Below are 25,399 nucleotides of genomic sequence, written 5' to 3' on the forward strand. Positions count from 1 at the left end.
GACACAGGGGCTGTCAACACAAATGATTTAGGTATATGTATAATAATTTAATTGTCAGGATAGCCAGTATTAAAGCATCTAGCTATATCTTCAGTCATCACTTAACAAGAAGCTAGCATTAGGTGCATCTTATAGTACAACAGCTCTAGGAGGTGTCACTTTATGCCACAAGGATACTTGGAGGTATTACTTCATATGGACGCATTTTGCAATCTCCAGAACAGAAAATACAACAGATTGTTATTATTAGATGTGTGCAGTAGAATGTAGAGCTTTGCAGTAAAATGATGACTTAAAATCCTTTAAATAATGGTGTCACTAGGAGTTAATGTGTTCCAAAGCAGAATACAATTAAAGGAGAAGGAAAGGTTAAAACTAAGTACGCCTTATCAGAAAGGTCCATCTAAATATACCAGTAAACCCCCAAAGTAATGTTGCTCTGAGTCCCCTGTCAAAAGAAAAACTGCATTTGTTTTCTTCTATTGTGTACACATGGGCTACTGTATCAGACTTCCTGCCTTCAGCTTAAACCTCATTGCCCTGGGCAAGAGCATGCCCAGTTTGCTCCTCTTCCCCCGCCCCTCCCTTCTCTACTGTAATCTGAGCCCAGAGCACGGAGAGACTCAGGCAGGAAGTGATGTCACACCACATTAAAACTGCAGCTCCTATTCTAAACAAACAGAGAGTTTCTAGAGCTTTTTACTCAGGTATGGTAAAATATTCTACAGAATAAATATGGCATTCTAGCTTGCACTATTGCAGCTAATCTATTGGCAATAAAATGCCTCCGTAGCTTTCCTTCTCCTTTAAGACTAGCAAATCTGTGCAGTACCACTCCCCCTGGCAGTGGAAGAGTCTGCTGCCCCTGTTGCTATACCCATGTGTAAATGGTGCACAAAATAGAGTTTCTGTGGCCACACACTGCATGCAAGGAGTTCAGTATGTCAGGCAGGAATATGCAAGTCTTATGGTAAACTCTTTGCTACACACATTAATGTCAGGGCCAATATGATAAAACAAACAAACAAAAAAATCCTCAAGAGAGATATCTTGAATAATCTTAGTTTGTGTTTCTTTCAGGAGAAAATATTTGCAAACATTTGGGAATTGTTGCTATAGTTTTGCAATGACATGTCTGATGCAAACATAAAGCCTATTAAATTGGACATTAACAACAGCTGAATAACATTTACAGTGTCTGTGGAATGATTGATATTATTGTAGCTGTATGTGTATTGCAACTGCCTGCATAAAACTATAAGCATAGCTGGTTTTATTTGCCACCCATTTCAGCACAGCATCTGATTCTTCCCAATTACTTAATCTGCAGTAAATCATGACTTGGATCCTCAGCTCTTTGGAAAGAGATAATTATTCTTGGACTAGAACCTGAGCACAGATGTGGCTCTTTGGCTGCAGATCACGCAGGACACTTAGTAATTATAGTTTTGTGAAATATAAAGCATAATAGCATGGGACATTTCCCCTTGTTAGAATAAAGTTTTGATAATTTGAAGCAACTTTACATGCTTTGTCAGGGCTTCGGTAATTGGCTATCAATAAGACAAGGAATTATCTAGGTCCTAGCTATATATTTTTAGTATTCTCTGTACCCCAAACTTTGGCCAGTATTTGGTTGCATGTATTGTTTAATAACCACAACCAATTTAAAACCCTAGCCCATGTTACTTTTACATTAGCTGTGCGTAAATAACTTTGTTTCTACAAACAGATTTTAATTTCTTGTATATTTCTTGTATAACTTTTCAAAATGTTGAGACAAAGGAATCTAAATGTCTGTCGGAAAGTAACTGTGTGGTTAAGGCAATGCGAGCCCCTTGTACAAGGCCTGGCTACACATTCCTGCAGTCAGTGCTCTTTGAGAGGGTGGAGGTGTTTGGTTGGTATTCTAAAACATTTATGTTTTACAGGGTGTGCTAGAGTTCACATCCCTTTTTTTGACATATTCCAAAAGACTGTAAAATGCTCAGCTGCACAATTAAATGTCTAGTTCAACAAAGCCTCAGATGCAAAAAATGGCATAAGATAAATTTGGTTGATCTCCTGCCAGAACACCGCATCCCAAAGATTCCTGATTCCACTTTGTAATATAGGTGGCACGTTTACTCAGAGGTCAAGTCAAGAATACAATATTTCATTTGATGGATTTAGGAACAATATACATCTCTTCTAACTACTCCCTACCCTCTAAACATCTCCCTGTACGCACAGACATTAGTAGTATATCAACATTATAATGCAATTGAGCACGTAGAATGTGCACAAAACATTTGTTTCGCTTCATTGCATTTACACATATGACAGGGCACTACTCTGTTGCTTGCCTTTAGCAGATGAAATTAAGAAAGTCCAAAACACACATAAGACATCAACCCTTTTGGGGGGGGGGTAATGTTTGGTGGGTTTCCTGTTGCATTTGAATGAGAATGAGGCAACATGAGTCCTGGAAGGAAATAAGTGACTCCACAGGTTAATAATCCACGTGAGATCCTTGTAGTCACTATTTACAATATGATTTAATCTAATCTAATTGGCTAATGTATCCATTCCCTAATGAGAATGATCTCCAGTCCACTAATTTTTTTGTTTCTTGTCCACTAAAAATAAGAGAACTGGAACTGCTAGGTGAGTTATGATATCCCTTACACTGATCTATTCACTGTTCCATTTACTATCTTAATTTCTCTTTAGTTCAACAGATTTCACTTAGCATTGTACATAGAAAGAGTGTCTATGATTTCAGTCAGACCTTGATTTGCATTCATAGGTTTCACATTTTCCCAGAAATTACACAATTCCATATGAACCCAAAATGAATTTGATTTCATTTACAGTTTCCTGCAGTTTACATCAGATTTAATGTCCTCTAAGAACTGTAAAACTGAGATTCTACTGTATATAAAAAGTCTGTATGGCTAACAAAGTTCAAGTTGACAAGCTTGCTAAATGCAGGGCCTGATTGCAATACTGTTCTGAGCAGTGGGAGCGTGGATGGAAAACACTATATGAGCATTAAAGAAACACGATGATTTTTCTATGAATGGTGCTGTTCATTAGCTGCGAAAAGAAGCCGGCTTGTTTTTAAAATAGTGTGTTAAATATTGGTGCTGAGAAAGTGCCAAGCATGAGCTCCAAGTTCATGCGCAGTCCACGTATGTAATCACTATTATTAAAGAAATGCAGATCAGGAATCTAAAAGCTATTAAGCTAAATCTTGTAGCACAAGACATAGTGCAAAACCTTAAAATGTAATTGTAATGTCAATGGTTCTAACAGTGGCTTTAGTGATATGGAGAATAGTTTGTTGAAAGTTTAATTTCTTTGAGAATATCACATATTTGATAGGACAGTAAACCTGCAGGGGTTATATATATATATATATATATATATATATATATATATATATATATATATATATATATATATATATATATATATATATATATATATATAGTAGCAGCGCCCATTTGTCATGGATGCAAAGTGAGGTTTTAATGTTCCAGTAATTTAAGAAAAAATGGCCAGCACAACAAGATATCTGCAAGTGCAGACTAAACCCTGCATTCTTTATTAAATGTGATTAGTAAATGGGGCACACCCCTTTTTTCAGGCAATTAAATTAATAACAAATTTAGGGGTAAATTTATCAAAGAGTGAAGTTCCGCCACTAGAGTGAAATTCCGCAGCTCTCAATTCATTTCTATGGGATTTTGAAAGGCGTATTTATCAATGGGTGAAAGTGAAAGTTCACCCTTTGATAAATACGCCTATAAAAATCCCATAGAAATGAATGGAGAGTGGCGGGATTTCACTCTAGTGGCGGAACTTCACTATTAACTTCACTCTTTGATAAATATACCCCTTAGTGTGCAAGGTAGAACTTAAAATATTTGTTTATATAAAATAATTTGCTTATTGATTTCCCCATTACATAGTAACACAGAAAGTTAGGTGGAAAAAAAGACCAAGTTCAACCTTTTATATCTTTATAAAATCTGTCTAAATGCTAGTTGATCTAAAGGAAGGCAAAACCCCCTTCTGAGAAAAAAATTCTTTCTGACTCCAAGATGGCAATTGGACCAATCCCTGGATCAACTTTTACTAAGAGCTATCATTAATAACCCTTTTCCTCCTCACTAGCTAAAAAGCCATCCCTTGAAAGCTATTGACTGTATCTGCTATTACAACTGATTCAGGGATAGAATTCCAAAACTTTGCAGCTCTCACTGTAAAAACCCTTTTCCAAATATTTAGATGCCTGATTTCAATGTATGCCCTTGTGTGTGCTTGAAGAATCTACTGGTAAATAAAGCATTACAAAGATTATTATATGATCCCTGGATATTTTTATACATAGTTATCCTGTCACCCCTTAAAAGCCTCTTCTCCAGCATAAACAACCCCAGCGAGCCCAGTCTTTCTTCACTGTATTCAACTGCATCTTTCCATTTACCAGTTTAGTTGCCCTTCTTTGCATACATTTAAGGCATGGTCCAACAAAGATGTTAAATGCATGGGCCAAATATGTACAGTAAATAAAAATAACTAAGGATTCAACTAATTATGGTTCTCAGCAATCGACAGCCATGTTCGTTCGATATTTTGGGTTGAATAAAGAGATTCTAAATAGTGCTACGCAATATGTTGGCGCTATATAAATACATGTTAATAATAATAAATAGATAGAAATGGCAGTATGCAAACAAATGAACATTTGATTCTTGGTCCTACTGGTTATCTTAGAATAAAGTTCCAGTATACTGCATGAACAGTAATGCACAGAACCAAGTATATTCCATAAATGTAAGGGTGCTATGATCCAAGTACTTGAGCCTCCACTAAATTCTGAATAACATTTGGGGCCAATATTTCGAGAACCTATGACTTGCAGTTCAGAGAATATCAACTAACTTTGTTAGGGAATATACTCTGAGATCACTATTTGTGTTCTATAGAGAGCATGGTGGTAGTTTGAGAGCATGGTGGTAAGTTAATCAGTAGCCAGTTCAGCTTATTCAAGGATATTCACTACAGCATTTCAACTATTCCTGATGACTACTCCCATCAACCTCAAGCAGCTATCCTCAGTTCTGATTCATATGTGGTCTTGCTTTTCTGAGTAAAACGGGATTATGACTTTTGGTTAGGATCACATTTTTTTCTTACAGACAAGGAAAAACACAAATATATTTAATAAATTGAGCATTGTCAGAATGTTAGGTGCAGTTAAAAATGACTTATTTTTCCTTTGTGGATTTCTGTGTTGTATTAGAAATTCCTATATTCACCCAGAATAACCTTTTGGTTAGGCTTCACCATTCATAACTACCATCTGTGTTTCTGGGAATGGAGCTCTAAGGTCCAGATGGAATATTACTAAGGCTGAAATGCTTCTTCATACCGCCGGTAGGGTGGTCACTTTTTTTAGTGTTTATGTTCTCTAGCAGTTATGTTCCTTGTGAAAAGTATCCAAAATCACCACTTTTTCAAAACAAATTTGTTCTGTGTTGGACATAGTGTTGGCAGAACTGGTTGATAAGATGATAAATACTGAAGGCAGGGGAAATTGTTGTTCTATAAATGTGAGTGATAAGTTAGTATTGGACTGATTTGTGCATAACAAGATTATAAAACTAGGCCTTCATATTCCGCACCATGTTCCCTCCAAAATATAAGTGGAATTATTACATAAGCAATGGGAGGAGATAAAGAAGAATTTAGTCATTATACAGTATAGTCTTATATGAAGATGTCTTTTTCCTTTTTTCTGTATAAGTACATGGAAACATATACAGGTATGGGACCTGTTATTCAGAATCCTTGGGACCTGAGTTTTTTCGGATAAGGGATCTTTCTGTAATTTGGATCTTCATACCTACTAGAAAACCATGTAAATATTAAATAAACCCAATAGGTTGGTTCTGCTTCCAATAAGGATTAATTATATCTTAGTTTGGATCAAGTACAAGGCACTGTTTTATTATTACTGAAAAAAGGAAATCATTTTAAAAAAAATTGCATTATTTAAATAAAATGGACTCTATGGGAGACAGCTTTTCCATAATTCTGAGCTTTCTGGATAATGGGTTTCCGGATAACGGATCCCATTCCTGTACAGAGCTAGGCTTATTTATTTGGATATTTGTGTTTATCCAAATAAATGTAAGCCATCATAATGTTTTCTTTAATAAAAATCAAACATCTTACCTTTAGAGATAATGGGGGCATAAAATAAACCAAGTGATAAACCAACTGTAAGACAACATTTACAAATCCCTTAGTCAGAATAAAAGCCAAACACAACTTATTTTGCTTTCTTAATTTCTTTCTTAACGCCATAAGATATATTTTTACAATATCTATTTGCCTTAGGGCTACCTCATAACCAGTGTATTCTCCCCTGGTGTATTTTAGCTAGTAATGAAATGTCCAAATCCACCACTTTCTGCTCACATTCACTTGAAAGGGAGACACGTGACAATATTGGTAGTGGTGCCGAACAGGCTGGTGGAGGATATGCGCTGTGTATATAGTGCTCAAATCTATGCAAAATACCTAGTGATTAAATCTAACTATATATTCACCTTTTCAGACCATTTCTTATGACTTCCGTGAATTGACATTTGTATTCCCAGTTGTGTCAGTGAAGGATTCTGACTGCTGTGATGCCCATAACAGTCAAAAACACAAAACAACTCCGCTCATTAATCAGATTTCAGCACATTTTAGTGCTGAGATGTCCACAAATAAAAGTCATATCTTTGCCCAGCATGTTCCCTATCCAGCCATGTGGAGCTCATTTTCTCAATATTTGAAACAAACACAAAAGTTTGTACTTTTGCTTAGAGTATTACTTAATACTTATCCATCCAAAAAGATCTCTAGTGTTGAACATCATGTTTCTCTCTTCCTGATCTTCATTTAGGAAGAAACCTATGGTGTTCATAAATGGGGAGGTGTATCCTATATATGAAGTGATTAATATATGTTTCCTTATATGTTAGATAATATTTCTTTATTTTCAAAATAAGTGTAGCTTTCTTCAGCTACAAATGTCTCCTTGAGCGATAGTAGCAGCACCCCTAGTGGTCACTGTGTTCCTCTGTAGAAGGACTTTGCATAAGGACAAAAGATAACATAATTATAATTCCTTTGAAAGCACAAATTGATCAGATTTTCAGCAAGTTTGGACAGATTGGTAGAGTATTTGCCAGGCTGGCATGTTTGAGCCAAGCTGGCATTACTGCTGTGACTTGCAATATACAGTGATCATGTGCCAAAACATATTTGCCAATGTTAGTTACTGTTTGTTTCCTTTATTTCCAAGTTTCTACCTTTGAAGAATGACATGTTCAGTAAGCCAGATGTTTGCAGTACCATGGAAACATTGGTGTTTTCTCATTTTATGTTGCATATTTGCCAATAATACATAACATTTGTTTGCTACAAAAGAATATTTTGTTATTTTAATGCAGACTGTACTTTGTTTAATTAATACAGGAAGTGTTGCAGAACAAAGTAAACATGCTACAGTTGGGTAACACAGCCGTTCTGTTGTGTAATACAGTTCTTATCAATCTTTTTTTGTAAACAAACTGCATGTCCTAAATGTTATTTACAATTTTAACATAATCTTCTTATTTCATATCTACTACATTCTCCATCTCTATTTCCACTGACAAGTGAAATATCAACTGACCTTCTTATGAATTCTTATACCAGGAATGTTCTCTTTTGTAAAAAAAAAAACTCAACAAAATTTCTGCAATGTCCATAGAATTAATATGGGCTTGAGCTGTAATATGTTGCAACTGCAGAAACCTATAGGATCAATTAAATGATTCTACATACATCAGGCTTGTAAGCGTTGATTGCTATTAGCTGGTATGAATAACTCAGCAAGGGAAAGTTAGGACCATATTGCATTCTCTTAAGCACATTCTTTTTGTTTTTGCAGATTACAGGACAGGACCATGCTTCACAGTCGTAAGCAACCAAATGTGCCAAGGGCAGCTGAGTGGTATAGTGTGTACAAAGACACTATGCTGTGCAACAGTTGGCAGAGCTTGGGGTCACCCTTGTGAAATGTGCCCTGCTCAGCCACATCCGTGCCGGCGTGGCTTCATACCAAACATCCGAACAGGAGCATGTCAAGGTACGCAATCCTCCTGAGCTGCTGGTGTCAACATTTTTGAGCTACATTACTTTGGAAGCATGTTTGAGTTTGTCCTCCAACGTATATGGAAAGAATGGGGAAAAAAGAATCAGCTGCATTACTTCATGTTTGACTGTGTGTATGATGTAAAGTAAGTGAGTCAGGTGGAGAAGCCAGACTCTTAATGAATTTCTTTCTGCCAAGAACTCCCTAGTTCCATCAAACCAAGAGCTCTTTTTACATACGGGACCCTCCCTTACCTCCCTCATATATTAAACACTGTTAAATATTGTAATAACCCATCATATACAATGTGCAATAGTTGCTCTTTATTAGCATTACAGACAATCATTTTGTGTTAAATGAAGGTGTGATAAAATGCAGTTGGCATATGTTAATAATTTAGGGTACTTGAGTCTGCAGTTGGTTCAGATCACTGTATCCACCCAGATGTTGCTCGCTCATTTCTAAGCTTGCCTCCTGATAGAAAGCTCTGACACAGTGTTTGGCTTCTCCTCCTATAATTCCAGCTGTATAAATTCTTTATTGTCTGGATGTCTGGCAGGAAGGAGAAGAAAGTTAACAGAGGCAGCCATATACTAAACTGTTGAGTAATCTAACTTTCCAGCACCGTGGGGGAATTTTGCTAAATTCGATGGTTTTTTTCTTTCTTTTTTTTTTAATTCTCACCAGGGCACAAAAAGACCAGATGAAGTAGTATGAAATCAGACTATTTTTTAGTACACTTTTTACTTATATATCAAAAAACAGGAACAGTTTTTTTGCATATTTTGGTAATACATATTTTACTACCAATATTTAATATGTCATAATTGTGTTTGGTAAAATTAGGATTTTGTCTATAATAAAACCAAACTTTTGTCCTGTAGTTGATCATTTTATTCAGCTTTGATTTCTATGTGGCAGATGTGGACGAATGTCAGGCAATCCCAGGAATGTGTCAAGGTGGAACTTGTATTAATACAGTTGGATCTTTTGAATGCAAGTGCGCAGCTGGGCACAGGTTCAATGATATAACACAGAAGTGTGAAGGTAAGACTTGCTCAAATCTGTTTGAATAATATGTGGCATTGTCATTGTAAGGAGGGGATAACATTTACATATTTGCTTCTTAAAAAGGACTGCCATATCCTATTAGTTCTTAGCATATGTGAATAATGATACAGCTTTTGTCATGGTCATCTCACAATGCAGACTATCCACTAAATATTTAATTGCTGATTCACACGTTGGGCATTTGTGTTTGTGATTATTAGGATTATTTGCAAGGGTTCTAATAGAGCCATGAAGGAAACCCTTGGTGTCATGTGACCATACTCTGGACCACCAAAGACATGAAATTCTAGCCCATGGAATCTAAAAGGTTGCCTTTTATGACCACAGTGTTCATAGTTTGTGTGATTCAGCTAGTTATATTGTCTAGTCTGTAAGATGGTATTTGGCCACATCTAGAAATGTCAACATGAGTGCATATCCGTAAAAACGAAGTGTCTTTATTTGTTTGTTTTCATGTTTTTATTAAAATGTAAAAGCATAGCCTGACAATAAAACTTGGGAAAATGCTTTTGGGACTTATGATTCTGTTTTCTGTTTTGTTTACTCTGAAAAGAATGTCTGAAACAGCATGATTTGTTGGTTTGTGCTGCACACACAAGAGCTCATTGCCTTTTGTTAGTTGAAAACTGGCAGGCAACAGGGTTAGAATCCTTGTATCCCTAGCATAAAAAGAATAACAGCCTATTATCAAACAGTTTGCGTGTCACTCTCTGGCATTTTCATGCAGTCTATAAAAACTAATTGAAATCATGTGTTCCTGTTTCTGCAATGGTTGTAGTTTGCCTGGAAAGAGAGCTACATTACATTATCCACTTGGTGCTCGCAAAAGCAGACAAATAGCAACATTGCTCTATGTATCAACATATTTGTAACATCTTCTCCATTCTGTTGCACTATATAGCTAATATGTAAATTGTTCTGAGCTGCATGCAATATTTTCTTATTATTGGACAGTGAAGGGGGATTAAAGGAATTGTTCAGTGTAAAAATAAAAACTGTGTAAATAGACAGGCTGTGCAAAATAAAAAATGTCTCTAATATAGTTAGTTAGCCAAAAATGTAATGTATAAAGGCTGGAGTGATTTGATATATAACATGTCAGTCTGAACACTACTTCCTGCTTTTAAGCTCTCTTGGTTTACACTGACTGGTTACCCTGGCTACCAGGCAGTAACCAATCACAGACTTGAGGGGGGGCCACATGGGTCATATCTGTTGCTTTTGAATCTGCTGAGGGTCAATTACAAACTCACTGAACAGAAATGTACCATGTGGCCCCCCTTCAAGTCGCTGACTAACTCAGAGTTATAGAGCTGAAAAGCAGGAAGTTGGATTCTGGCTGTTTTATTAGACATCTGTTCACTTCAGCCTTTATATATTACATATTTGGCTAACTAACTATATTAGAAACATTTTTTATTTTGCACAGCCTTTCTATTTACACAGTTTTTATTTTCACACTGAACTGTTCCTTTAAGGGTAGGACTCCACGAGCGATTTTGTGGCGATCCAACAAAAATAAGGTAGGACGCATCGTCTGCATCCGACAGTCGCGTCGTGTTGGATCAATGCTGCGACACCATGCGACAATTCTATCTCCTACCTTATTTTTGTCGCATGCGTTTGTCGCAGCACGTCAGATCGTGACAAAATCGCTCGTGGAGTCCTACCCTAATGAGGAGATATAGGAGAACTGATTTTCTAATACATGTGCTAAATTACAGCAGTGCAGTTTCCTTTAGTAACTAGGCAGATCTTTCATCTCGCATAACTCTAAAGTAGCCTATTGCCACCCCAAGGACCGATCACATAAACTCTTATGGATAAAACAGTACATTTACTATTCAATGTTAAAAACAACTATTCCATAAAATCTCAAGGTGAGGGGTTCCTCCATTTGTATAACTACACAGTGTTTGCAGAATACTAAAGGACAATCAGTGTGTTTGAAATGACATATATTGTACATATTTATTTCTACTGTTGGCAAATATACCAGATAGCTAATTAACCAAGTGCAGGGACAGGTGCAAAGTGCCATGTTTTTCATACACTTCTGCTTTGCTCTGTCCATTGCTCAACTGCCACTCCAAAATGGACTGAAGAGACCTGCACCTGCCCCATCTGAGTGACCTACTTTTGGAAGTGCTGTATTCATGAAGGTTATTGGGGAAGGCACATAGGCATCCCCCTTCCATCATTTGACTTGTCATTCATGCTGTGGGGAGGAAGTAAGGACAGGCCTGCACCCACTTCATTCTGCACCTCATGTTGGATTTGTAATCCAGTGTGAGGTGCAGGACACATATATGCCACTGTCAAGTACTTATTAGCACTAAGATATTGTTTCCCTTAGGACCTAGGTTGGCAAGTTTAAAAGATGTAAAAAGAAGTAAATATTTTCTCAGATGTATATACCCGTGTGGTAAGGTTCTTTAATATGATTTAAATTATCTGTTGCTTAAATATTGGTTTTGGGGTAAATCATATCTTTTTCATAGATATTGTGTGATATCAATTTTTAAATGAAGCTCCTTCACTATCACCTTTGTATTAAGCTAATTATTTTTTACATTTCATGTGCACTACCCACTTAATTAGAAATCTGTACTACTCTGATCAAAAATAAACGCCCGCTTATATTTTATGTTGTTCAGGCATTCCTTGTTCTATATTAGGTTGTCCCTTAAAGAAGTAACTCAGACTTGCAGCTGCAACACTGTTCCTTTCATTTGGGATGTTATAATCCACAAAATGTATATATAGCTGAGTAATATTTAACTCACCTTTAACCATGGCATGAACATTGAATTCTGCACAAAACCATAACAGCAGCCACATTGCTGAGTGTTATATAAACAGTAGTGCGCATGAGTCAGAAACATTCAAAATGAATACATATGCTGCTTTATTTTATGTCCGTACACAAGCCAAACACAAACCATAGATGTGTTTTCTTAAACCACAGACGTTCCCCAAGGTCTATTTTAGAGCTTGTTGCTAAAATGGGGGGGAAAAGTCATACAGACATACACTTCTGTAAAAAGCTTGGAAGTAAGACCGTGCCTTTGCCAGATTACATAAAACTTAACACCTTTTACAGGGTATTCTAGGAACCACTCTGGGCATCATGGGGGATTTACCTTAATTTGGCGACTACAGCTATAATATTGATTTATGGTGCAGCCGGTAGCGCTTGGAAACTTTTGTTGGCTTTGAGTATGAGTCTGAAAATTATTTATTAAAATACAATGCTTATTGTCATGTGACATGCATATTTCTCTCAAACATATTTGATCTTGCAATACAGAGAGATATGTTTTACTTACAACCTAAATATTTATTTTGAAGAATAATCTGTTTATGCAGGAGCATAAAATAACCTCCCCGGGCCTCTAGCAAAAATTTATTTTGGGTCCAAACATGTGACTTTTGAACTCTCAGTCCATATACAGAAGAGAGAAGGGGCATGGACCCTGGGAGAAAAATGATATTCTTATGCCACTGCCAGGCAGATTTTGGTTAGTATAGTGAGACCCATTATATATTTCATTATATAATACCAATGTCCCATAATTTTGTTTTTAATATTATCAGATAACCCATTATATATTTTATTAAAATAATACCAATGCCCATAATTTTGTTTTTAATATTATCAGATAATTACTGTTAATAGGGCAACAATACAAGTGCAGATGATCATTAGCAATACAGTACAATGTACAGCATGAATAACAGTACAGTTAGGATCAATAATAAATTTCTCCTATATGTAGTGGTTGGCACTTTAAAGCTCTTGGAATATTTCAGGGTAATACTTCTACCATTAAACTAGTCCCAAAACTTTTCCCTGAAATAATAACCCTATTAACAATGGAGGCAATTATTGCATTCATTTTTGTGGTTTTCTCATTTTTAAAAAAAAGCTCAAAAAATTCAAGATTAATTAAGTGTAAAACCACGAAAACCTCTAATACAAAACTGTGCCTCCTATTGCCTGGAACTGCTGCACCTGATATGCCTCATGTTTTTGTGGGAGATGAGGCATTTGGTATTATGTAAAAAGTTATTAGGGCATAGCAGAGTTCATAAAGAAGCTTTCCAAAAATACTATTTTATTACAGGCTGTCAAGAGCGCAGCACATGGTTGAGTGTGCTTTTGGTTTTCTCGAGTATTCACTACTATACATTTGGAAAATAACTTTTTTGACACTATAATAATAGCTTGTTGTGTTCTACACAACTTTATTTGTCTTAGGAATGGTACAATTACCAAGACACTTTCTTAAAATGTATATACCATATATATACTGAAAAAGGAAAAAGGGAAAGTTGTGCTCACCACAGAATTTTAAAACATTAGTCTACCTCGAGATGTTAGAAGAGGATGAGCTGTGGAGCTTTGCAAGAGTAGTGTCTAAAGTAAAGGCACTAAAAAATATGGTTGGCCATAGTTTTATTTTCTGTTACTGTGCATATTTAAAAAAATATCTTTCTATGTAAAAAATTCTGTAAAAAAATGCTCTCATTTCTCTATATTGGTGTAGACAAGGACGCTACATTGGAAGTAATACAGAACAAATAATTTGTACAAGTACTTTTGTTAAAGGAGAACTAAACCTTAAAGGGGACCTGTCACCCTAAGAAATAATTTCAAATTATGTTCTATTATGTTAGTTGAGCAAAATAAACTTTACTTACACTGTATTTATGATTTAAATTTTGTTTCCTTCTGTTTTGGAATTATACAATCACAGCAAGCAGGCGGCTGCCATTTTGTTGACACGGTTATTAAGGGAAATTGTGTATCACCCGAAAATCTTGTGTATGAACCAGAATGAGGGACCTAATGTCAATGTGTAGTGCCCTACACAATTATAGAGCCTGAGGAGGGAAGGGGGAATGTGAGGAGAGCAGTGACATGTAAGAAGTGCTGAATGGAAAGTGAAAGTAATTGACTGCCCCTCCTCTATGCCACGGGCATAGAGGCGGGGCAGGTAATATTTGATTGACAGTTTAGATATTTAAACACCTTTATAACAGGTATGGATGTTTTAATGAAAACATTTTTTGGGGTTCCATATTTAATTTGGAAAGGACTTTCATTATGCAGTTTTTTTATGTGTAGGTGACAGGTCCACTTTAACAAATTAATAAAAAGAACTAAAAAGGACATCATTTATATACTGCACATATTGCACCAGCCTAAGGTTTCAGCATCTCAATGATCCAAGACTTCAATCTTGTCACTGGGGGTCACCATCTTAGAAAGTGTCTGTGACACTCCCATGTTTAGTGGGCTCTGAGCAGCTGTTGAGAAGCTAAGCTTAGGGGTTGTTGCAAATAATCAAGCAGAAAATGAGATTGACCTGTAATATAAACTGATGCTACAAGGCTGGTTATTAAAGTCTGAAGCTAGTTGCACTGCTTTCTGTGCTGCCATGTTGTAATTATTAGTATTAAATACTAATCACAATATATTGTGACATTTATATTCTATGTGTAATGTATATTGTGAGTCGGCCCCTAAGCTCAGTAAGTGACAGCAGCACAAAGCATGTGCAGTGAATCAGCAGAAAAGAAGATGGGGAGCTACTGGGGCATCTTTGGAGGCACATATCTTTATTGCTAAAGGGCATGTGGTTCCCTTGGGCTGGTACAAAAATCCAAAACATAATGCAACATTTGTAGCTTACTTCTTCAGTTAGTCTTTAGTTGTCCTTTAAAAAACTGATAGGAATTAAGAGTTTTGCATGCTACACTTGGCAGGAGCAGTCGGGAGGCTGAGGCAAATTGCCTGATTTACAATTGGCAGGGCACAGTGCAAAGTGCAAAAATATGCTATCATTTTTTATGCACTTTGAACCCTGCTTCAGTCCTTAGTGCCTGGTGGTGCAAGTACTTTTTTATCCTTCAGACCCTATGGCAGACAGAGTTCAATGGTGCACATGGAGTGTAGAAATGCATTGTGTTTGTCTAAAGACAAGACATTTTGACATTTGAGATATGACCGAAGAGGGAAGATCAGAGGAGGGGTAGATTTGAGTCTCATGTAAATAAAGGTGGCACTGGAAAGCAAAAACGGAGCCTTTGGGGATCCCTCCAGAGAGTTTAATGATAGTGTTTCTTTCATTTAAATTATCCAAATAATGATCGCTGTGACTGTGAAATCTGTAGCCCTTCAGCAACAGGGAAGCTAAAAGCGACAAGCCTGCATATATGCTTTCCCTTGTCTAACTCCTGAGCAGATTACTACTGATAAAGGGTAGAACTACACAAGCGCTTTTACCTGCTAAAGCATCCGTTCCGACGCGTTGAGATGAATCTCAGGCATCACGTTGAATGTGCCGAATCTAAGATAAGGAGTAGGAATGTTGGACATTTTCGATGCGTGCATAGAACACGACTGTTTGATGAAGGCACAACATGCAGCGTTCGCATCTGACAGTCGTGTCATATGCACGCAGCATATTCCTTATGCATATTCCTTACCTTAGATTCGGCAAATGCCTTTGATTCATCTCAGCGCGTTGGAGTGGATGCTTTCGCGGGTAAAATCGATTGTGTAGTTCTACCCTAAGTGCTATACATTCTTATGGCTATGCCACAATTCCTTCTGTATTTGATGCTGATAAATCCATTTTCAGTATGTATAATAGCCAAATTGTGTTTGCTTTCTCTACAGATATTGATGAATGCAGCACTTTAATAGGAATCTGTGAATCTGGTGAATGTGCAAATACAGTTGGCAGTTACTTCTGCAAGTGTCCTCCAGGATTTTTTACTTCAGCTGATGGTTCAAGATGTGTAGGTAAGATATCTAATCAACCCAATCAAAATTAGGGCAAAATCAAGTTTGTGAGGGAGAGAGGCCTACAGCTTTAAATTAAATTAAATAGTAATCTAAACTTCATTGCCTTTAGGCTTGATATTTCTTTTAACATAGCAATGCCCCTTGTATGGCCAGTTTTAGTAATAAATCATAATCACATTCTTTTGTTGCTGTAAAAATTACCTACACCTACAGCCATTCACAGACATACTTGAAGAAGATTGTTTAAGTGACAACTATCTGAATACTTTTGTCTATTAGATATCCGTCCTGGGTATTGTTTCACTTCATTAGCAAATGGAAGGTGCAACAACCAGCAACCACAAACAGTAACAAAACAGCAGTGTTGCTGTGATTCTGGAAGATGCTGGTCTCCAGGGCCAACAACATCATCAGATATATGTCCCAATCGTGGAACTGGTAAGAATTTTAGTTTAATATTGGTTTTATATTTATGGTTATAACGATAATAAACTATAACAAGACTTACCACACAGAGCTTAGATCAAACATTTTTTCAAAAGCAGTTCCATTTTCTTTGTTCATTTTACGTGTCGAGATAAGTGCATATTATATAATTTTTTTATTATAATTGAGAAATAAGCGACACTGTAGCTCTTGTGATAATGTACGAGAATGTAAGGACGTTCTAAGGTATGCTTGTTCATAGGGTAATACTTGAAACGTTGTGTATATCTAAACGGGTGTCAATAGGGCACAAATGTACATATAGTTTACTTCAGAGGATTGCCTTAAGAGAGAACTAAAGAAGTATTGTGTTTTTTAATGACATAATAAATAGAGATTTTTTTTTTGAGACAGTTTGTCTTCAAACTCCTTTTCTCTTGTTTTTTAACTAAAGAAGTAGGCTAAAATAATGTTGTATAAAGAAACCCGTTATCCAGAATTTATGGAAAGGCTGTTTCCCTAAGACATCATGTTAGCAAAATCTTGGCAATCTGAACTAATATTTAGTAGTTTAGTCCATAGTCCTTAGCGTCTGCTTCAATCACATGAACATGGAGCCCTGAAAGTAGTATTGAGAATGTAATGATATGAAATTGATTTATCTGGTTTATCTACCTCGCTGGTGATTCATTGTAGTTAGATTTTGTATCTATGCCCACTATGTTTTAATTCTTTTAATTCGCTTGTCTCTATCATATCTGCAGGAAGGTAACCTGAAAAGATGTGTTTCCTTTAACCTGAAAAGATGTGTTTCCTTCATGTTTCTCTGCCAGCAAATGCTTCTTATTAATATATATTATTCCCTTGATGTATTTGAATGTTTCTTTCATACCATCTCTTTTCCTTCTCTTGTCTAAGCTACTTGAAGATGAATATATGAAGGGCTCTTTTTTTTTTTAATTTCAGATGAGTATCGCAAACTGTGTATAATACCAGGCGTCCCCCCGGGTCCAGGTCCTGTTATAATTCCTGAACGTGTTCCACCATTTCCACCTGTCTTTCCACCTGCAGTTCTCCCAGTTTATCCAACCCGTGGCCCTCCTGGTAAATGTTGTGTTTATGTTTTTGGAGACCATACTAAATACAGGAATTTAATAAGCAAAATAATACAGCCTAAATAATGCAGTTAGGAAGGTTTCCATGGATAGATTTTGAGATTCCTCCTTAACGGAGAATTTAACCCAAACATTAAAAAACCCCTCATCATGTTCTACTAAGTTAAAAATAAGAGGATTACCCACTGACAATAAGGGGCAGATTCACTAACTTCGAGTGAAGGATTCGAATGAAAAAAACTTCGAATTTCGAAGTATTTTTTGGGTACTTCGACCATCGAATTGGTTAAATTCATTCGAATTCGATCGAAATCGAACGATTCGAACGATTCGAAGTAAAAATAGTTCGACTATTCGACCATTCGATAGTCGAAGTACTTTCCCTTTAAAAAAAACTTCGACCCCCTACTTCGGCAGATAAAACCTACCGAAGTCAATGTTAGCCTATGGGGAAGGTCCCCATAGGCTTGCTAAACTTTTTTTGATCGAAGGATATTCATTCGATCGTTTGATTAAAATCCTTCTAATCGTTCGATTCGAAGGATTTAATCGTTCGATCGAACGAAAAATCCTTCGATCGTTCGATCGAACGTTTAACGCTAAATCCTTCGACTTCGATATTCGAAGTCGAAGGATTTCAATTCGAGGGTCAAATTTCGAAGTATTTTTAACTTCGAAATTCGACCCTTAGTGAATCTGCCCCTAAGGGTTGTCTGTATGCTATCATTTTAGAGACATCTTGAATTGTGCATTGTATTTGAAGTTTGAGCTGTTTACATCTGCTTCTTTTCAGTGGTTGTTGGCTTTAATGTGAGCCAGCAGTTCCCGCCACACCAACCGCAGCAGTTAGATTACTGTTCTCTATTCCGTAACCTCTGTTTAAACGGCCGTTGTATCCCAACCCCTGGAAGTTACCGTTGTGATTGTAACAAAGGCTTCATTTTGGATGGAAGAGGAGAATGCATTGGTAAGAGCCTTTTTTATGTGACTTCTTTTAGCTGTTATAATTCATTCTATATGTTTCTCTGCATATTCTTAAAGGGGAACTATTGTAAAAAATGTAATTGATGATCAAAAATGATGAGCTTTCATCATACTGAAATAAGAAACTTTCTAAATATAATCAAATAATTAAGAATTCTGTATGGTTTCTAAAATAATCAAGTTTATCTTCACATCTTCATTCTCAGCATCTGTTTCTCTTCATTCTGTAGTCTTGCAGGAGTTGGGTGTCAGATTTTTAGTGACAGATTGCTGAGAGGAGGAGAGTGAAGATGAACTTGATTATTTCAGAAACGTGTCCTAATTTGTAATTGATTATATTTATTATATTTGATTGCATTTATTACTTTCTCAGTTGTCCTATTGTGATCCATCAGCCATGGTGGCACTGTGTGCAAATTTTAATTTATGCAACACATCTGCATTCTGGAAAATAGACTAATTTGAATAATTATAGGACATTTTTGTGAATGCCTTGTACTTTATTGGGTAACATCATTGTGCAGGCTTGTCATATTACAGGAGCCACTGTTTCTGAAAATATCCAAGTGAAAGCTCTGGTTTCAGTTGTTGTACAGTGCTAAAACAAATGTTGGTCATTTATAAATACATGATAATAATATTATAGTTGTAGATTGTAGAGTTGCAAAGTTTGACCCTACAAGAGCAACCTTGGCACATATAATGAGGCTTCCAAATTTATAAACTGCAAGCTGCACCAGGCAGTAACCAATCAGTGAATTAAGGGGGTGGTACATGGTTCATAACTGATGCTTTTGAATCTGAGCTGCAGTCTAAGGATCAATTGCAAACTCATTGAACAGTTTTGTCCCATGTGCTCCCCTTAAAATTGCTGACTAATTCAGAGTTAGAGAGCTGCAAAGCAGGAAGCAGTGTTCTGTTCTGTTCTATATTAGACATCCAGTCACTCCAGCCTTTATAGATCACATTTTTGGTTAACTAACTATAATAGAAACATTTTTATTTTGCACAGCCAGTCTATTTACCCAGTTTTTTTTTGAGTCAGAAGAAGAAGGCAAAGAAGTTAAAACTATATACAATAAAAAAATGCAACGAATTAAAACAATTGCAAAGAATTGGCAAATCTATAACATAGTAAAAGATGAACTACCCCTTTAAGACTGACAGTTGTAAAGTGGAAGCAGATAGCATGGTAAGGAAACAATACATCATTAGATGAGGATGAGATTCATATTGATTTGTACTATAAGTTGCACTCAGTGGTTAAGTGGTAGTGAAGCAGTATTGACCCTTATTCCAATGCTTCTTCTGTTTTTGCTAGTGACATGCTGATTTTTAGAATGCCCTGCTTTTTAGTACTGCACCTTTCTTCTATTGAAAGCTGCAATGCTTATATGCAGAATTTGGATTGTTTGTAATTTTCTATTCCGGTGAACCCTTGAAGTCATATGCCTTTAAATCTCTGAACAACTGAATACAATAATTTTTTGTTTACAGTTGATGCAATTTTTTATTTTTCTAAATTGTAAATATTCAAATTATATAGGAATTAGGTCCAGGATTTGGCCAAACCTTTTTCTGTAAGATTTGATTTGCATCTGAATCCAAAAATTATATATTTGATGCATTCCTTTTTTTTTTATTACCTTTATAACTGTTTTAATAGGTAGGCTATACATCAATATATATATATATATATATATATATATATATATATATATATATATATATATATATATATATATATATATATACATATATATATATATATATATACATATATATAAATATATATATATATATAATGTATTTTTTTTATTAAAGGAGTCAAATACATTAGTCTCCCAGTTATATAGTACACGACATTTTAATCAAGAAATAAAAACATCTAATTATTATTTAAAAATGAAGTTAAGAAATAAATGGCAATCTAAACAAAAAGTCAGAGTCAGATAAAAAATGTTAGCAATTCTTCCAACAGCATACGTCAAGGTTGCCAAAAATAGAATACTGTTATGGATTCTAAACAAATGGAAAAGGTGGCTCTGCCAAGAAATCTGCAAGTTTCCCAAACAGTATTGTATAGTTAAATTGTAATGAAGCTGTAATGCAATGAGATGTTTGCGGAATACATCTTGAAGTCCATGGATAAGTTAAGAAACAGAGTTTGCAAACCTTATTGGTATGTGGTGAGTCATGCTCTGAAATTTAGGAAGCAAACTCATAAAATGTTTCCTACAAAACCTCAGCTTGGAAAGAGGAATTCTGCATTTTTTTTTGCAATACCTGTACTTGGTAAAATTAGTATATTCAAAGGATACTCCTATGTTTACAATTAAAAAGACATTTCTGCACAATCAATGTAACTCCACATGCTCTTACCTTTCAACATTATCAGCTACCCTAGTCACACAAGACAGTTTCATCCATTATATAATTCTTAATTTGTCTACACAAATGGATGGCACTCATTTGATTGGCCCAATATGGCAATAGTTTGGAAGTTTAAAAGCAGCGAGAGATATTTGAGCTACATATAACATAATGTGTGAGGTGCACATGAAGACAGTTCTGAGAATTGTGCGCTTTTTATTTTATTGAAATATTACATTATAGTTGGCATGCAGAGGTAACACAAAGTAGTAGACAAACCTCTGGTATTAGCACAGGTTAAAGGGGAGTATTGGTAGGGAAGTTGGAATTAGGCCAAAGTGCAGGAAGGTTTACAGCAAAAATTACAACAATGCCACATGGGCAGCATCAAATTAGCCAGTTGAATAAGGAGTAAACTCACCACAAAAAATAGGTAGGTCCAAGTGCACATGCCCAGGACCTTGAACTTAGGAAACAGTCATTGGGACTTCTGTTAAACTGACTGGCTGGAACTAAATGGACCAAAATAGAAAAACAATGCTGTTTAAAAAGTGTTTTTTTAATATTTATTGTTTTTATTGGTTTCATTATAACATGTAATAAATGCAATAAAATATAACAAAAAAAATCAGCATTTTGTATATCATAGATAGGTAACTCTATATATCATTACATAAAGATCATCTAAGTGTATGTAGTCACTTCCAATGGGGGGTGGGAAAATAATGTAAAGTGGGGGGGGGGAGAAGAGGAAGATAGAAGGAAGAGGTTACAAGAATTATTCTGGTTTCCTTGAGCTTCTACCCGGAGACACCTCTACCATATTACCTAGAAAGTATTCTGAGTGTTATTGTTGTTCCAGATTGGATTCTTTCCTGGTATTGGGTCCACGGATACCAATCCCCCCTCATAGCTCCTATCCAGAAGTTTGTCTCTGATAGATTCCATTGCTCTGATCCAATTCACCTTGGTTACCAGTGTTTGCTGGCCTGAGATTTGTGGTCTCTTCCAGTTTGCTGCTAAAAGAGATCTTGCTGCTATCAGGAAATGTGCAGCTAATTTACTGGATTGTTTTCAATTTATGGCCCTAATTTTCATGCCTAAGAGGAATGTATGTATGTATATTTTTATTTGTATAGCGCGCCTTGAGGGCAAAGCACTGTACAGCAAAACAATAAATTAGTAGTAACAAACAAGGGGTCATTGAAATAAAAAGTAACAATAAATGCATTATTAGAAATACAATTCACATAAATATAAAATATAATTACAATACAGATTAAGTGCTCAGTGTCAAGGAAACAAAAGGCTAGGGGACCCTACCCCATAGGGTTTACAGTCTAAATGGGAGGGTAACATACAGACAATTCAGAGGGGTATTAAAGTGCTGCAGGTTACAGTTTGTTACACTGTTATATAAGTGCCAGTACCCAGTTCAGGTGTTATCGAGGTGCTCCCGGAGGTAGTCTTTGAGTTTCATTTTAAAAACACTGAAGGAGGATTCTCTTCGGAGAGTTTTTGGGAATGGCGTCGCAAGAGAGAAGGGTTTGATACGGGAAACAGCAGTAGTAGTGGGGGGTACAACCAAGCGATTGCTCTGGGAGGAGCGGAGGTTTCAGCCAGGAACATATAGAGAAACAAGAGATGAGATGTAGTTAGGTGCAGAGGAATGAAGGGCTTTGAAGGTTATGAGGAGGAGTTTACAAGTTATTCTTTGTTTTATAGGAAGCCATGATAAGGACTTAAGCAGTGGAGGAACCTGTACCCTTTTGGATGAGAGGAGGATAATTCTGGCAGCAGTGTTTAATACAGACTGTAGAGGGGAGAGACGGGAGTTAGGGAGGCCAGTTAGTAGAAGGTTACAATAATCTAGTCTGGATAGGATGAGAGCATGCATAAGCGTCTTGGATGTATCAGGTGAAAGGAAGGGACGGATTTTGGCAATATTGTGTAAGTGACAAGTTTTGACAGTGGTGTTAATATGATCAGAGAAGGAGAGAGAGGAGTCAAAGATTATCCCCAGACAGCGTGCTGAGTTGACAGGATTAATGAGCATGCCATCAATAGACATAGTAAATAGAAGGGATGCGCCGAATCCAGGATTCGGTTCGGGATTCGGCCAGGATTCTGCCTTTTTCAGCAGGATTCTGCCTGGCCGAACCGAATCAGAATCCTAATTTGCATATGCAAATTAGGGGTGGGGAGGTAAATCGTGTGACTTTTTGTCACAAAACAAGGAAGTAAAAAATTGTCCCATTCCCACCCTAATTTGCATATGCAAAGTAGGGTTCAGTATTCAGCCGAATCTTTCACAAAGGATTCAGGGGTTCGGCCGAATCCAAAATAGTGGATTCGGTGCATCCCTAGTAAATAGGGGAGTAGGACCAGGCTTAGGTGGAAAGATGGTTAGTTCAGTTTTTGTTAGGTTGTTAGGTTGAGTTTGAGAAATGTATGGGGAGTCGCCTGGAAAGTACAGTGTAGGACCTCGGAAAACAGAGTCACTACCATCTTCCAAAAATCCTGAGCAATTGTGCATGACCACCAAGTGTGTAACCCTTGTTCCCCACATCCTCTAAAGCAAGTGGAATGATCTGGCTTACCGCTAAGTCTGCTGATTGATCTGAATATGATTTTATATGCTCTTTCGCTAGAAGCTGTGCACACAGATGTTTTCTTTGCTGATTCCCACACGTATGACAAGGTCTTTTCGGAAATTGTGAGGTCTAGGTCTGTTTCCCATTTAGTCATATAGGGCTGATGTATGTCTGTGTTGTCTGTTGAGAGTAGGCTGTATAACAGTGAGATACAATGTGATGGGTAAGAGCGTTTGAAGCAAATAGTTTCAAAATATGTCATAGTCTTGAGTTTTCTGAGTTTTGATCTCAGTTTCCACATAATGTCTGATTTGCAGATAATGGAGGAGTTGCGAGTGGGAGATGTTGTGTTTCTCCTTGTATTGTTGAAATGGTATAGTGATTTGTTCTGGGTGTAAGGCTGTAATAGTGAGTACTGTATGTTTGCATCTACCCAAGGTTTAAAGTATTTTGGGCTACAACCTGGTGGAAAGCTTTTATTGCAAATAATAGTTCTTTATCTAGTGTTTGGCGTGGTTAATTATATCTTAACTGCTATTGAATCCCATAAATCATGGGCTTGCTGTTATGGGGGTAAAAGGTCTTTGGTTGTATTCCTAAATTGCTTGGGTATCCAGAATAATAATAAGTGTGCTAATTGCAGGGGTGCTGTAAAGTGATTCTCTATGTCTTTCCATGGTTCCTCTGTGGGGGCATGTATATGGACAATTACCTCTAATCTGCTGGCCAGAATCTATTAATGTGTGAGACTCCCAGTCCTCCCAGTGATTTAGGCTTGGTCATGATTGTCGCTTTGATTCTAGGCCTCTTCCCTTCCCAAATGAAGTCTGATATGGCCCTTTGTAGTGAGGTAGCTATTTTTTTTCCAAGATATTCTTAGGTTTCTTTTTCCCATTTATAATAGAAGTTAAGCTAAAGTAGTTTCAATTCTGGTTCGGGCATTTTCAATGGTAATGTGTGACTTAGTGGGATTGATTTTATACCCAGAGATTTGCTGAAGTCACTCTAAAGTATGAAGTAAGTTTGGTAAGGTGGTCTGAGGATTTGTGAGTGTAAAGAGAATATTGTCCACAAAGAGGTTCTTATATCCGGGTTGTGCCTAATGGTGTGGGCCAGAGGTTCTAATGATAGGGTGAAAATTAGTGGTGACAGGGGGCAGCCCTGGCGTGTCCCCCCTCTTATCTTGATTTATTTGGAATGGAGTCCAATACTGAACACCTGAAGGTGCGTCATATAGTTGTCTGAGTCCTGTGAGGAATTGTTGTGGTATTCTCAGTTTTTCCATGACCGCAAACATATATTTCCGGTCCAGTCCAGGACAAAAGAAGGGAGGAGGCCTGTGTCTTTGATGTTAAACATATCAGGTCAATTGCCTTGCGAATGCTGCCTGGCGTCCTGGTGCATATCCTGCCTGATCTTTGTGAATTATCTTGGGGAGTAATGCGATGAGTCTATTGGCCAGTACTTTTCGCTTGATATCTGTATTTATTAATGAGATTGGTCTGTAGCTATCACAGTTATGGGGGTCTTTTCCTGGTTTGAGTATCATTATTATGGACACCGTTTGCATGCGTTGCATTAGGGGTGACCCTTTCATGAGTGATTGAAATAGATCTTTCAAGTGTGGGATTAGGAGTTTGTCAAATTTTTTGTAATATTTTGCATTACACAGCACATTTAGAACAGAACATATTTAGGAAGGATGTTTAACTAGAAATGGGCGTTTACACATGGGCTAGAATTATGAATGCACAACATTCTTCACTGGCTCTTGACGTTTAGTACAACATTGTGAAAGCTGTTTTAAGTGGTGTAAATATTTGTAGTATAGATCTGT

The 25,399-nt window shown here is 36.6% G+C and overlaps 1 protein-coding gene across 1 annotated transcript in view; it reads left to right on the plus strand.

Annotated features, from left to right (window-relative positions):
- The window catches only part of fbn1.S (fibrillin 1 S homeolog), a 118,771-nt gene that overhangs the window by 21,978 nt on the left and 71,394 nt on the right, over window positions 1-25,399 (plus strand). The window contains exons 7-12 of the mRNA XM_018255422.2: window positions 7,979-8,176; window positions 9,104-9,229; window positions 15,942-16,067; window positions 16,350-16,508; window positions 17,463-17,600; window positions 18,405-18,578. Coding sequence (XP_018110911.1) covers window positions 7,979-8,176; window positions 9,104-9,229; window positions 15,942-16,067; window positions 16,350-16,508; window positions 17,463-17,600; window positions 18,405-18,578 — 921 coding nt within the window. The remainder of the gene's footprint in view (window positions 1-7,978; window positions 8,177-9,103; window positions 9,230-15,941; window positions 16,068-16,349; window positions 16,509-17,462; window positions 17,601-18,404; window positions 18,579-25,399) is intronic.

This window comes from Xenopus laevis, chromosome 3S (assembly GCF_017654675.1).
Source record: "Xenopus laevis strain J_2021 chromosome 3S, Xenopus_laevis_v10.1, whole genome shotgun sequence".
In the NCBI taxonomy this organism is placed as follows: Eukaryota; Metazoa; Chordata; class Amphibia; order Anura; family Pipidae; genus Xenopus; species Xenopus laevis.